Genomic DNA, 14,942 nt, shown 5'->3' with positions numbered 1-14,942 from the left:
ATCTTTGCAGATTTGATCTATATATGCTGGTATTCTGCCTTATATGTCCCTCTTTCCATTTTTTGTATTTATCCTTTTTGTCTTTCAGTTTATCACAGAGATCTTTATGCAACCATGCTGATTTCTTCTTGGATTTCTTTTTCAGTGGTACTGTGTTGGACTGGGCTTTTATGATCATATTTTTCAGAGTTTCACATACTTCTTGAGTTGTTTTCCCCTTTAGGATTTTCAACCATTGAATTTTTCTTAGGGACTCTCTGAATTTGTTAAAATCAGCTCTTTTAAAGTTTAAGACACTGGTTGGAATATATTCTATGGTTTGTGTTTGCATTATACTGAATTCCAATATGACATGGTCACTCTCGTCCAAGGTTTCAGTATTTTCAACTCCCTCTATCACTTCTTCTCTATTAGTAAGAATTAGTAGTAAGAATTCAAATTAGGCTTTTTGCTTACATGTGTAATAGTACAACCACACATGTAAGTCTTATAAGTCTCCTTTTCCAAACTGAAGGAACTAGCTCTTCCCACATTAAATCAAAATATTACAATGCTTCAGAAATCTACTTTAGAAATGTGCTGCCATTCAATGAGACATTAAAATACCAACTTCCAGATGGTTTAATAAATTATTGCAGGTGTAAATTTAAGCAGATTGGGCTGCAATATATAAGGAAAGTCAGTTGTGCATCTTTGTATTTGTTGAAATAATGTTGAACAAACCAAAATATTATCAAGCCTAAAAAAATCTAATGGTTAAAAAGCATAAGGTATTCCTTGTCTTATGATCATTTGCTTAACAATTGTTCAAGTTATGATTGCTTTGGGAAAAGTTATTTACAAACCTGTCTTCCGTCTTATGTCCATCACATCACCCCACCCCTTTAGTCATGTGATTGCAATTCAGGTACTTGGCATCTGCCTCACCTTTACGACTGGTTGCAGCATTCATATGATCACAGTTTGTGACCTTCACAGCCAGTTCCCAAAATATTATTGGGAAAGCTGGATTTGTTTGAAACCATATGATTTGCTTAATGACACCAAAAAAAGGGCCATAAAATTGGATTGGTCATGTGCTGACTCTTTGATTATCATCAAAGATATTCATGTCATGCAGCACGTATGCAGCCATCTGCACCTCTAGTCTATTTATTTTTTCCCTAACAGCTTTTTCTTATCTCTGAATGTAAGAATTAAGAATGGCCACTCCTTCCTTTGGGACAAGCTATTCTACAGGACAAGAGCACTTACACAGAATACTCACTTTCATGCACTTTCCACAGATGTTCTAATAGAAAGGGGCTTTCAACAGTTTCTCTCTAATGATTTGGCATTATAATTACTAAAATAAGTATGTAATGAAGGGATTCTCCCATTTATACACCAGAGGCAAGGGGGTAATTGAAGGCAGAAGTTGGGAGTTAGCTCAGAATCATAGCCTAGACAACCTCAATCTCTCAATGATAGATTTATGAATACGGTATATATTTAGTGCCAAGAAAGGCAAGTACTGAGAACCTTCTGATATGTTGAAATATTAAGGGAACTCATTTATAATCATTTCCAGTTATTTAATCAAAATTAAACTGATTCCTTGTTTAAACATTAACAAAATGACTGCTATCTTCCTCATGATTGAAAAAACAATGAATCTTTTAGACATCTCCCCAGGTCAGGGGTAGGCAACCTCGGCTCTTTTATGACTCATGGACTTCAACTCCCAGAATTCCTGAGTCAGCTGACTCAGGAATTCTGGGAGTTGAAGTCCATGAGTCATAAAAGAGCCGAGGTTGCCTACCCCTGCCCTAGGTTAAAAAAAAGATATTATAATTTTGAAAAGGAAAAATAAGAAAAGGTCCTCCATACACTGAGAATATGCAACATACTCTCTGAATACATTAAATAGGAAGATTCTATCTAGAACAGGTAGTTTCAAAGATACACAGACACCAAGCAGAGAGATCTTTATAGATAAAAAAAACATTTTGAATTGCACACAGAAATATACTGATAGCCATTATACCATGGTATAATGGGGTCTGGTCATTTATTAGGCAGCTCCATTGAGCCTCAGCTGAAGCTTCCATGTGGTCTCCAATCAACTATGAGTTAGTATAGTCCAATCAAGAAATGAAAAGGACATGAGAGACTGGCTGGCTGGGGAATTATAGGAACTGATGTCCACATCTCTTATATGTGCCAAGTTTGAGAAACACTGATGCAGTAATCTATTAGATTGCTAATTTGAGTCAGTTTTATTTCATAAAAATGGGAAGAAATGATGGGCAAATAACCAGCAACTCAAAAACTCGGTCCATAACTGATTACAGTTGATGGCTCAGTAGTTAAAAGATGTTGAGGTCATCTGAGCTCTGTGTGACAGGGTGAGTCCCTGTTGCTTGCCCCAGCTCCTGCCCATCTAGCAGTTCAAAAGCATGCAAATGCAAGTAGATAAATAAGTACCACTTCCGGTGGGAAGGTAACTATGTTCTGTGAGCTTTGGCGTATAGTCATGCTGGCCACATGATCATGAAAATGTCTTCAGACAACACTGTTTCTCTTGGCTAAAAAATGGAAATGAGCACAGCCCCCTAGAGTCATATTCAATTGGACAGTGGAAAACTTTACCTTTTTATACAGTCTACTGGCAAACCCAGTAAAAATTAGAACTACAATAGGTTGCCTTTATCAGTCTGCCCAATTGGGGAGTTTGGGACTTGTCTACTAAGGAGCTGTTCTGTTTTGTTCCAATCTAGGGGAAAAAGTTGTTTGAATTTCCTGCCCAAAGTTCAAAAAAACAAAAATGATTTGTGAAAATCTTATGCATACAACATAACTATGTAACTATGCATCCCTGCATGTGAAGAAGCTTTTAATATGAGAAATTCTCTTTTAAAGCAATATTGTCCTTGTTTTTCTTTATATATAAAAAGAATTTATTTTAGAAAAGCGGAATGCAACAAACATCTAAATAAACAAGTTACATATCGTCTTCTTGATTTTTGGATCATATACAGAGAAAAATTTGAGAAAAAGTGTTTTATCATCTTAAAATGTTGCTAACTAGCCTCCTTCACAATAACATTCTCATAAATTTGCAGTAAAAGTGATTATTTTGTCAAATTAAGGGATACATTTAAGGTCTGATGTCACTGTCTGAGATAACAAATTATGTTATCTGATGGTTGCAACTAGGTTCTTAATAACCTGAAACCAACAACCTGTTCTAACTGGATAAAGTTTTATCTAAAAAGGATAAATGTTGAAAAAAAATAGGAAAGAAAGTATTATTTCTGGTTTGTTCAGGCTTTTCTACACAATATCTGCTTAAATTCTTTCCTCCCCCTCCACTCCCTCCCACCCGCCCCTTCTGTTCAATTGTGTGTCCAATTCTTGGAGACTGCCTGGATAAGTCCCTACAGTTATCTGGGCAAGGTTTTTCAGAAGTGGTTTGTCATAAACTTGTTCTAGGACTGAAACTGACTAGGCTAGGTCACTTAGCTGGCTTTGAGTCTAAAAGGCAAGTCCAGCACTCATAGTCTTCCAGTTTCTAACCTGATGCCTTAACCATTGTATCAAACTGGTGTAAAAAGGTATTCTTGGGGTCTCTATTAAGCTTTATAAAAATGCAGCCGTCTTTCGCAATAGTCATTCACGTCTAGTAGCCATCAATAGTTTTGTCTCTTTTTTCTTTTAAAACATTTTAAATTAACTGCAGCATATTCCATTGCTTAATAATGCACTTATGAATAAATAGTTTCTTTTAGCTGTCTTGAATCTTCCATTTACTGCATTCCTAGAGAAAATTGAGATGTAAATATAGTAATAAATAAGAAATTTGATTACCTTGGCATTTGGAATTCTGAGTGGAAGCTATTTTTTCAACAGTATGTAAAGACTTAGAAAAGAATATAATTTATTTTAAAAATGCAGAGATATGACAGAATTGAATCCTAAAAATAGGCTGGCTATCAATATTAGTGTAAAGTGAGAATTGCTAACTATCATATGAAAGCCATTTAAGATGTTTTGTACAAAGTTTCTGTAAACCAAGAATTAGCTATGAACAATTGTACTTGCTGAAAGTACAGTGACAAAGAGGAACATAAGAACAATTTAGAAATAGCCTCACTGTGTAAAATTAAAAGCTTATCTAGTCCATCCTTCTATTCCCACCAACCAGATGGCTTATAGGAAGTTTACCAAAAGAACACAAATAGCCTCCTGTTCATGTTCTCTAACAATTGGTAATAAGAAATATCCATCTTCTGATGGTATTTCTGGTGTCAGAAATAGTATGTGCATGTCAGATTGAAGTTCAGTATAAACATCCCTTACTGGTAAACAAACCAAATCCGCTTTCTGAAATAAATGGGATAAGGTAGGGAAACATAAATTGCTTAATTTTCATCCCATCAATGGAAATTCTCCATTGATCAAAACTTTGAATAGTAGGAGCTCCTTCATTTGAAGTATGTAAGACTAGATTCAAGTCCTATTTTCATAGATAAAATTTACATAGTTAATTCTTCATTGTTTCATTAATTTAAACATCTATATTCCATCTTTCAGTTCTAACTGAACAATCTTTGATGGCAATAATTTCCCTGACCTAAAACAATGAGACAAATCTCAATTTCATCATTTTCTCATTTACTAATATATAATATTAAACAGAATCCTCTTATTAATTGCTTCATCAGCAATTACATTGATGTATCAGAGTGTTCAGCTATGGAGATAATGTCCATTTATCCTTGCAACTTCAAAATTGTAAGAATAGCAATTGTCACACTTGCCAGATCTAAAAGTCAACATCTGCTTATAAACAAAGTTAGAGGATACATATATAGATATATCTTGTGTTTGTGAACTTTAATCTACCCAAACTACTCAAGCTCATCTTTTAGCATTTTAGGAGATATTTTAAACAATATTGTTTGTCAGATATATTCCTAAAGATATTTGTTTTCATATTGTAGCACAAAATCCAATCTCTTTGGTTTCTGGCTAGAGGAAATAATAAAGTGTTGCATTATAAAAGCAAAAGAGAACATAAAGGTAAAGGTAAAGGTTCCCCCACACATGCGTGCTAGTCGTTTCCAACTCTAGGGGCCGGTGCTCATCTTCGTTTCAAAGCCGAAGAGCCAGCGCTTGTCCGAGGACGTCTCCGTGGTCATGTGGCTGGCATGACTAGATGCCAAAGTTGCACGGAATGCTGTTACCTTCCCACCGTAGTGGTCCCTATTTTTCTACTTGCATTTTTACATGCTTTCGAACTGCTAGGTTGGCAGAAGCTGGGACGAGTAACAGGCGCTCACTCTGTTACGCGGCACTCAGGATTTGACCCGCCAAACTGCCGACCTTCTGATTGACAAGCTCAGCATCCTAACCTACTGAGCCACCGTGTCCCTTTTAAAGAGAACATAATATTTGCTAAAAATAAAAAAAAATTATGACCAAATTAATTGAAATTTCAAGCACTGCTGGGGAAAAGGGTATTAATGAGCTAATGTAGCGTGCTAAATACTGGCTTTATATACTTTGGTATCTGCATCCAACTAGCTCATCCAGTAATTAAACACCATCTAGCTCATCCAGTAATTAAACACCATAGTTATTTGTAGTAAATGAAAAGCAAACATCCACAGAAGTTGTTTATGTTCTTCAATCTGAGTTTTCACTAAGCAGAAAATCCCTCTTTCATCTTCAAACTGTCTTGCTTCATTCAGGCCATTACCAGCATCAGTCAGCAACTCAGAACCTGAACGATTTCAGATTCAGAGTTAAGGAAGAGTAAAAATGTACCATCTAGTCCATGTTTGTCCATTGAGAAGAAAGGGATTGATCTGATAAACTAATTTTGCAAACTTAGGTCTATTTTTGTGACTTAATGCTAATGAATCAGAACAATTAGAAATATAGATTTCTTCTAATGCTGTCTTTATTTAAATAGGTAACTGTGCACAAAAGTTGTAGTTCAAAAAAAAGCATCTAGTTTTAAGAGTATTTATACAGCTCAAAATTCAAATACTGCAAAACAGTATGCGAGCTGCTGAAAAAAATGATCAAAGATGCTGATGAACAAACAAAAAGAAAATTCTAGATTTTCTTATATTTCATTTCTGTTAATCTCCACCAAGAGTCTTTAGTAAGGTTTTTAAATGAAGAAATGAAGTACTGTATATCTCATTAGCAATGTACAGTATCTACTTCATATGCAGAAAGTCTTGGATTAATCTCTGGTTTCACTCAATCTGGCACCTGTGTAGCTGACACCAGCATAGGCAAAATAAGACTAAATGGGTCAATTGTATAAGGGAGATTCCGATTCCTTTTCTAGTCCATGGAAAGCTGTTCCCTCATCTACCTTATGATGTTATAAAAGATTTATACAATAAATTTTCTGACCAAAGCTATTTCACTTATAATCTATTTCTCTCAGTATAACATTAAGAAGATAGAATGCACCAAAAGAAAATACACAGACATTTTGTGGTGATTCTCATTATAAATTATAATTATACTTTTTATGGAAGTTTAGCCACTCTCAGCAAAAAACAAACAAACAAGTTGCAGACATTCAGAACAATGCATTCATAAGTATAAGACCAAATTCTGGTGGCAGTTTGCATTTCACACTAAATTCAAAACAAGTCACTTTATGGCTCAGTATTATACAAAACCAGGCCATTAACCACATCACTTTACCCCACTTCTAAACTTTGTCATAAATGATCATCAGCTGTGCAGTACAACTAACTCTATATTCATGACTAAGATCTTACTAATTCAGTTGGGCTTATTACTTAATATAATTGTAGCCTCAAGAAAAAAAATGGTATGTATCCAGTTTTTAAAAAAAATCTAGTTAATTTGTACAGGTCTTACACTCTCACAGCCTATATTTCACAAAAGTAGAACTCCTTCCACTCTGCGTAAACTTTTTTCCTTAGTATTCTGATACAGCAGATATATTACACCTACCGAGATAGCAGAGCCAGTTTCTGTTCAAGCATCATCTCCACCTTCTGGGCTTGTTTGGAGAGCAAGTGATCTACCCCATGAAGCCGATAACAGGTCTCCAACATCAATCGGAAATCGGCCACAAAATCAGTAATTCCTCTGTACTGGCCAGAAGCAAATTTTTCTTCCATTTTCAATAGCCACATCCCGGGTAATTGCTGAGATTTGGGGCAAGGCAGACAGCCACTATTTTCTTCTGTGGGAAAGTCGGGAGCACCCGTTTGCCCGGGCTCACTCGTTTGGCTTTCCCAAGATCTTAAGAAAGGAGCAGTCAGAGGCCGGTGTTTTTCTAAGAGAAACTCGCTCAGGATCCTATAAGCCTGTTGCAATTCCGGGCTCAGGGTCTGCTCCCAATCGGGGTGGCCGCGAGCGCTCCCTCCCTCTAGCTTGTCTCCTGTCAGGAGGCAGCCAGTGAGCGCCGGGTCCGTTAATGCCTCCATTTCGCGCTCCCCAGCTACGGCCGTCGTGGCAGCCACCACCACCACCTCCTCCTCCTCCTCCTCCGGCGGCGGCGGCGGCGGCGGCATCTCCATGTCGTCTTCCTCTTCTTCGCTACCGTCGCCCTCCTCCCCTTCGGGCTGCGCCAGATTCATGCCCCGCCGCCGCCGCCGCCGCTGCTGCGTATGTCGGCGCCCGTGGAAAGCGGTCCCGGCATCCAACAACTTGAAGAACTCGGCGCCGCTTCAGCCGGCCTAGACAGCTCCCGCCTGCCTCTCTTCTGGTTAGGCCGGCCTCGGTCGAAAGAAGGGACAGCTTCGGCGGCCCCGCCGCTGCCGCCGCCGCCTCTTTGCGCGCTTTGGCTCCCCGAGAGGCGGCGGCAGAGGCCTCTTGTCGTGGAGAAGAGCTGTAACCTGTGGCGGCAGGTGAGAGCCCCTCTTAACTCGCCGGGGCGGAGGCAGCGGGTTCTGAAAGCCCGCCGAGAATTCCCTCAGAAAGGGCTGCCCGGGACCTCTCCGTCCGTGCGCTGCAGGACCGAAAGGGGCGTGAGGAAGCCGACGCGGAATACCTGCCTGAGTGGAAGGAGCGGCTGCCGGGGCCCCTGGCTCATTGCCTCGCTCCCCCGCTGGACCAAGAGGCGTCCGACCGGTAGGGAGGCCCGCGCTCCCTCCTCGCTCTGCGCCCGGGCCCGACGACGCTTCTCTCCAGCCTGCTGGCTCGGCTGAGGGACGCGCGGACGAAGCCGGCGTGCTGTCAGTTAATGGGGGGCGCTGCCAGACCTGAGCAGTCCCCTCCCCCCCCCCAGCCAAGAGACAGAGAGAAGTAGTGGGAGAACCCAACCTCCGCTGCCTGCGCAGGCGTAGTAGCGGCAAACCCGCCAGTAGCGTTGACTGCGCGTTTTGTATTGGACACCTGCTGGAGAGTGACATCATCAGGGAGTGACGAGAGAGGAGGGAGGAGGAGGAGGAAGAAGCCGGGCTGCTCTTCGGCTGGAGACGTTGGCTAACCGATTGGAAACCTCACCGTGGGGTCCAAAGTGCGAAGAGCTGCCGAAGATGTGATTTCAAGTAAAAGCGTAATGCTCACGTTAAGACTCATTGACAAACGTTAGAAACCTTCGGTGTGGCGCTGTTCTTCTACCTGCATTTCGTGAACCTTCTAACGCGACTAACTTGCAGTCTGGTTTGTTCACCTGGTGTGATTTGAAAACAGCCGCGGAATGGAAGACGCCGATTATAGCACCTTCTCGATTTGAAGCATTAGGGAGCTTTGTCTTGAATGGTAAACGCGGAAATTCTTTTGAAAGGGAGAAAGAAAAATGGGGCTTCGAGGTTCGTTTGTTTTTTAATTAGCCTCTCATCGGCGTTGTTCCGGGTTTGTGACTGCCGCCGCTATAGCAACAGGAAGAATTGCTCTACTCCAGGGAGCCCTCGGTGGCATGTAAATACTACATGGCTCATATTTCTGCGTTCATAATTTAAGAATTAATTTGAATGCATTTGGAATGAAAGACTAGTTGCTGCAATCGAAGGCTTTTTAAAGCGTATTTATGTGAATTCATATTTTGTGTGTACAGTACTATATTTCCTATTCACTGTCCTAACCATGGAATTTGTTAGAATGGTAGGATATAATCCTAACAAATAAATATTTTGTTGTTTTGATTTACCTTATAACTTACTATGGGGTCATTGTTGTGAAAAGTGATTTATAAATGTCTTAAATTAGAAGTAAATAATGCTCTAGAACACGGGTGTCAAACTCGCCATGTCATGTGACATGTTGCGATGTATCTTGACTTTTTTTGCATTGCCAGAGCTGGGGTGGGTGCGGCATCCGTATGATGAAACCGGCCTGTGGGCCGGCAGTTTGACACCCCTGTCTAGAATAACATTTGAAATGTTGAGGATAAACAGAGGAATTCAAAACACAGCAGAAACAAGAGAATGCAAATTATCTGGAATTCATTCTGCTCCTATAGTCCAGGAATTTACCAAGAGGAAATGGACGCTGCCACAGGTAGTCCTCACTAACTGACCACTAGTTCAAACCACTAGTTCAGTGACCATTCAAAGCTGCAATGGTGCTGAACAAGTTGTACTTATGCCTGATCCTTGAAGTTCCAGTTGTCTCAGGACCCCCACAGTCATGTGATTGTGATTCAGGCACTTGACAAACAGCTTCCACTTCTGAGAGTTAAAGCATTTCCCAATCACCTGATTGCCATTTGAGACTTTCCCTGCCAACTTCCCACAAGCAAAACCAATGGAGAAGCCACAAGTTGCTCTGGTAAGTCCTCCCTGCCGTCCTGCACATCAAGTCTTGCCTTCCTTGACTTCCCTGTGCTTGCCCTCACTTTCCTTCCCTTGATCTCCCTGGACTCATACTGTGCTGCATCCTCCTTCCCTTAGCCTCCCTGTGTTCATATACACTTGCACCCTCCTTCCTTTTTTTTTAATTCCATTTATATCCCGCCCTTCTCTGAAGACTCAGGGCGGCTTACAAGCTTAGCAGTAGCCTTCATTCTATGTATATGCCTGCTTATTAGGGCTTTCACACACACCCCCAAGCGGCATTATTACAAAGTCAGCTTAATTGCCCCCAACAATCTGGGTCCTCATTTTACCTACCTCGGAAGGATGGAAGGCTGAGTCAACCTTGAGCCTGGTGGGATGTGAACCTGCACTAATTGCAGGCAGCTGGTGTTACTTAAGGAGGCATTAGCCCACTGCTCCACCAAGGCTCTTATTCCTTGGCTGCCACACCACAACACCCCTGTCCCCCAACTCATGTGTGGCCTACACAAGTTCTCCCTGGGCTTCCCCCATCTCCCTCTGCTCTTGCCTGGGATTCCTGCCACTTTCTATTTAATGAACCTGCGCATCTTGGGATCACCATGGTAACCAGACGTACCTGGATTGCCTTCACTAAGTGATGGAGTCGTGTGATATTGCATTTTATGACCATATATCTTAGTGACATTGATCCCAGTCTCAATTGCTATCTTAAACCAAGGACTACCTGTATTATTTTGTAAACTGAGTTGTAAATATCTACACACACATGCACCACATGGAGTGGATACTGTTAGTTTGTTACTAGAAATGTATAGACATACACACACAAACATACATAACTCAGAGAGGAACTATGGAATGACTATGTGCACACATGCACATATATGTACATAGTAGAATCTGTTAGTCAAACATCTCTGACATCAATTAGTCTTGTATAAGTAATCCAGTCACTTCTGAACTGTAGCCTTGAGTGGCAAAACACCAGTATCTTTTCAATCTGTTTTCACATGCATTTTGCATTCTGAATCCACTGGAAAATATTATTTTGCAATTTTGTTTAGATTAGCTCTAACAGTTCTTTAACTTATTTGTACCGTTAATTAAATCTTGCAATAGAAATTAGTGTTGCATTTAAACAAGGTGTGAATGTAAAGGAATTATATTTTGTTTGAAATAAAGTGGATACAGAATAGTAGAAAAATCTGAATGTTATATTTAAAAACATGAAGAGCCTAACCTGAAAATAAATCCTGTGGACTAAACAGGCTTCCATTACATCAAGAATTCTCTCCTAGACACGTGGATGGGTCCTTTTGACTGATCAAAAAATATTTATGAGGTACAGAGAAGCATTATTTGTTGCTTCCTTTTATGATCAAGATGGATTGACACCATGTGGATACTGTCGGAAATGTATATTGTGCTTTGACAGAACAAGTTCCAAATTTATCAAGGACTGTTTCTTGGACATATGGCTGCATACTTTTGAATAACCCAAAGCCAACTTGAGTTGTGTGCTGTGTTTTCTAAAGGCAGTTTACTATATCTGAAATACAAATACAATTACAAAAATCCAACTAAAACTTATGTCAGAATAATCTATTGTTGTGGTGTTGTGAAATTCAAGCAAGATGAGCTTGAGTTTTCCCTAACTGATGGAGGAAAGTGTTTCATAAAGTGGGAGTTGCCATGGAGGTGTACCTCTGAATCCCCACCCACTTAACCTCATGTGGGATGGGTATCTACAATAGCATATCCCAGACTGCTAATTCTGATCAGGAAAGACAGTCCTACATATATATATATTTTCTAAGCCATGTAGGGCTTTAAGGTTAAAACTAACATGTTGAATTTGGCCTGGGGTCCTATTTCTAACATATACAGCAACTTCCTACTTCCTCCTGATAGTAGACTAGCAGTTGCATTTTGAAATAGTTACAATTTAAGAGTTAAGGGCAGCCCCATGTAAAATGCATTGCAGAAGTACAGCTGCAAAATCAGTGACTCTTACTATTGCAAGAGCTTCCATTTGCAGACCCCCTCTAAGAAAAGAGGGTGACAACTTTCCATTCAGACTTAGTTTGGGATCACAGTAAAATGCAAGGGAAGGTCCTATTCAAGTTAAATTTGGAACTAGGGTTAGGGTTACCATTAGGATTAAACTGTTGGCAGAAAACCAACTTCAGGATTAGACTCAAAGGCCATCTCTAAAGAAAGGGAGTGTGGCATCTTTTTGTACCGACTGCAGTACAGACCACAGTAACGTGCATGGGAAAATCCTATCTCAGTGAAAATTGGAGCTAGGGTTAGGGTTAGAATTAGGCTTAGGGTAAAAATTTCAATTTAGGCTTAGGGTTAAAATTTCAACCCTATTCAATTTCACATCTGAAAGCGACTTAGAAATCAATTTGTGAGGGTGACCGCTTTCCATTCAGATTTGGTTTTGGACCACATTAAAATGCACGAGAAAATTCTAGTATGATTAAAATTGAAGCTAGGGTTGAAGTTTGGGTTAGGCTTCCCTAACCAAGTGAAGGATTCGATCCACCGAGCCTCTAAGAAGTGAGAGGGTGACAGCTTTCTGTTCAGAAAGCAAAATGTACTGGAAAATCCTATTCCAGGTAAAATTGGAACTAGGGTTAAGGATAGAAATCCATTTAGGGTTAGGGGTTGGGATGGAAATCTATTTACGGTTAAGATTAGCGGTTACCAGTGTTAGGATTATGGGTGGAAATCCATTTAGGATTAGTGTTAAAGTTAGGGTAAGGATTAGGGATGGAAATCCACTTAGGGCTAGGGTTAGGCATCCATGAATTCAGAGATAAAAGAAACATCTCCAAAAGATTTGGACAACCTCATACCAGCCTCACATTTCCAATCCCCTTTTGGTTTTGTGGCAAAATGCGTGGGAAAATAATCCTATTGGGATAGAAATGCACTTAGGGTTAGCCCCCCATTAACTTGGAGAGTAAAACAAAAGTCACTGACACCAATCCTAACCCGAACCCTAACTTGCAACACCAGCCTAACAGCCCTAATCCCTAAACCAAACCCAAGCCTAGCCATGAAACCATAACCCTAACCCAAATCTACCCCAACACTAAACCTAACACAAACACTAACCCCAACCCTAACCCCTACCTTTAACCCTAACTGTCAGGACCCACCTCAATCCACATCTTAGGAAATAAGAACTCTTGGATGCAAGTTTAGTCCAAAAGGAAAATGTTTACTAGGATGGAATCGATTGTGGCAATACAAGACGGAATCTAACAAAGTTACATTTCAATCCCATATAAAGCATTCCCATTTCAGCCCCTCCCTTCATCCATTTGGTCAGGCTCTCATCATTTGCTTAGGTGTCAGGCCCTTCCGTGGGAAAGGGAAACTCTCCTTGTTTTTATTGTTATTGCTTCTTCCTTTTTCAGTTGTAAATGAAAATGCGATCCAGGTCTGTGTCTCCCCCTCCCTCCCCCAGTTCAACCATTTCCCTGTTGTTTGAAGATCGCCTTAAGTAACTATCCTCTCCCCCCCCCTCGGAGAGATGGCAGAATCCCCAGAATAAGCACATTGTTCTACCTATACATTTATGAAATGTGATATAAATGGATTCTGACATTCGGCTCTCCTTTCAGAAAAAAGATGAGTCCATCTGTGGGGAAAGAAAACATATAAATGTTAGCCTGGTTTGTTCGGATATTCTGTATCCCTAATCACAGCCACAAGCTTTACTAAGCCTAACTGTAACCCTAACTAGATTTCTTACTGTAAAAAGAGAGAAAGAGATGCTGCTTTCTGCTGCTTCCTGCGGAGACGCAGCAAAGGCAGGAGCCCCGCCCAATAAGCTTGTCAGAGAACAGTGTGAGGCCACTCTCTTTTACACACACACACACACACACACACACACACACAGAGAGAGAGAGAGAGAGAGAGAGAGAGAGAGAGAGAGAGAGAAGGGAAGCGCAAGTGCCTCTCTGTCTCTGTCTGTCTCTCTCTGTAAATGGCTGAGGACAACTGGGAGCCACAGGCTGAAAGAGCTGCATGCGACTCCAGAGCCATAGGTTGCTGACCTGTGCCCTAACCTGATTTGCAATTTAACTCTAACTCTAATCCTATCCCTGTTTTGGATGTCCATATTCCCAGGGATCTTCAACACCAAACTTCAAATGTATCAATACACTTCCTATGTTGCTTCTTCAATGTCCAAATAAAAGTTAGTCAATGCTTAATAATGTGATGAGAATTCAACTCTTAGCAGATTAATTACCAACACAATAAAAAATAGCATCATGTATATTATAGTTCCTGAAAAGGTAGGCTACTATAGAGAAATTATTTTGAAATACTATATCACCATGAATATTGGTAATAAAACAAACTAAGTAATTTTGGTGTTTCTGACGGACTGGATTATGAATGCTTCTAGCCGTCACATTAATTTGAAGAAAAATTATATATTGTTTACTAGGTAATTTGTCATTTTACCTATTTTGTAAACACATGGGCATTTTTAAGACGTGTTTTGTTTTTACTTTATTCATGATACTGAAATTTGGTTTCAAACTTGGAACATTTTTTTTCAAAGTGTTCTGAGTTGCTTAGGTTCTGCTGGAACAAACTCAGAATGCTTCAAGAGTATCTATCATACAAAGCTCACTCAGAATGTTTCAAGTGTTGTCTAAGGAATGCTGAAAATGCAGAATAAGCCACTTACTCCCTGGTTTGTTATTCTACGGCACAAAAATATCTACAGAATTAAAGAGTAACGGCAGATTTTAAAAAATCCTGGATATATTTTTAAAGTGCCGCGTAACAGAGTGAGTGCCTGTTACTCATCCCAGCTTCTGCCAACCTAGCAGTTCGAAAGCACATAAAAATGCAAGTAGAAAAATATTGACCACTGCAGTGGGAAGGTAACAGCGTTCTGTGCGCCTTTGGCATCTAGTCATGCCAGCCACATGACCACGGAGACATCCTCAGACAAGTGCTGGCTCTTTGGCTTTGAAACGGAGATGAGCACCGGCCCCTAGAGTTGGAAACGACCAGCACGCATGTGCGGGGGAACCTTTACCTTTACCTTTTTATAAAGCAATGGAGACAACAGTTTAAGATACTGTACTTTTTTTCTTATCGCTACATAAATAGCCTGACTCCAAATTCCTTCAATTAAACAAT

General features: G+C 40.3%; 1 protein-coding gene across 3 annotated transcripts in view; it reads right to left on the bottom strand.

Moving 5' to 3' along the window:
* BRD10 (bromodomain containing 10) overlaps window positions 1-8,313 on the bottom strand; it is a 60,720-nt gene extending 52,407 nt beyond the window's left edge. For all 3 annotated transcript variants that reach the window (XM_083354027.1, XM_083354028.1, XM_083354029.1), the window contains exon 1: window positions 6,991-8,313. In XM_083354027.1, the coding sequence (XP_083210153.1) occupies window positions 6,991-7,622 (632 nt within the window). In that variant the 5' untranslated portion in view covers window positions 7,623-8,313. The remainder of the gene's footprint in view (window positions 1-6,990) is intronic.
* Between the last annotated feature and the right edge of the window lie 6,629 nt (window positions 8,314-14,942).

Source organism: Vipera ursinii (assembly GCF_947247035.1).
Source record: "Vipera ursinii genome assembly, chromosome: 2".
Classification (NCBI taxonomy): Eukaryota; Metazoa; Chordata; class Lepidosauria; order Squamata; family Viperidae; genus Vipera; species Vipera ursinii.
Note: the sequence above shows the minus strand (reverse complement) of the source record. Positions and strands in the feature narration are given on the sequence as shown.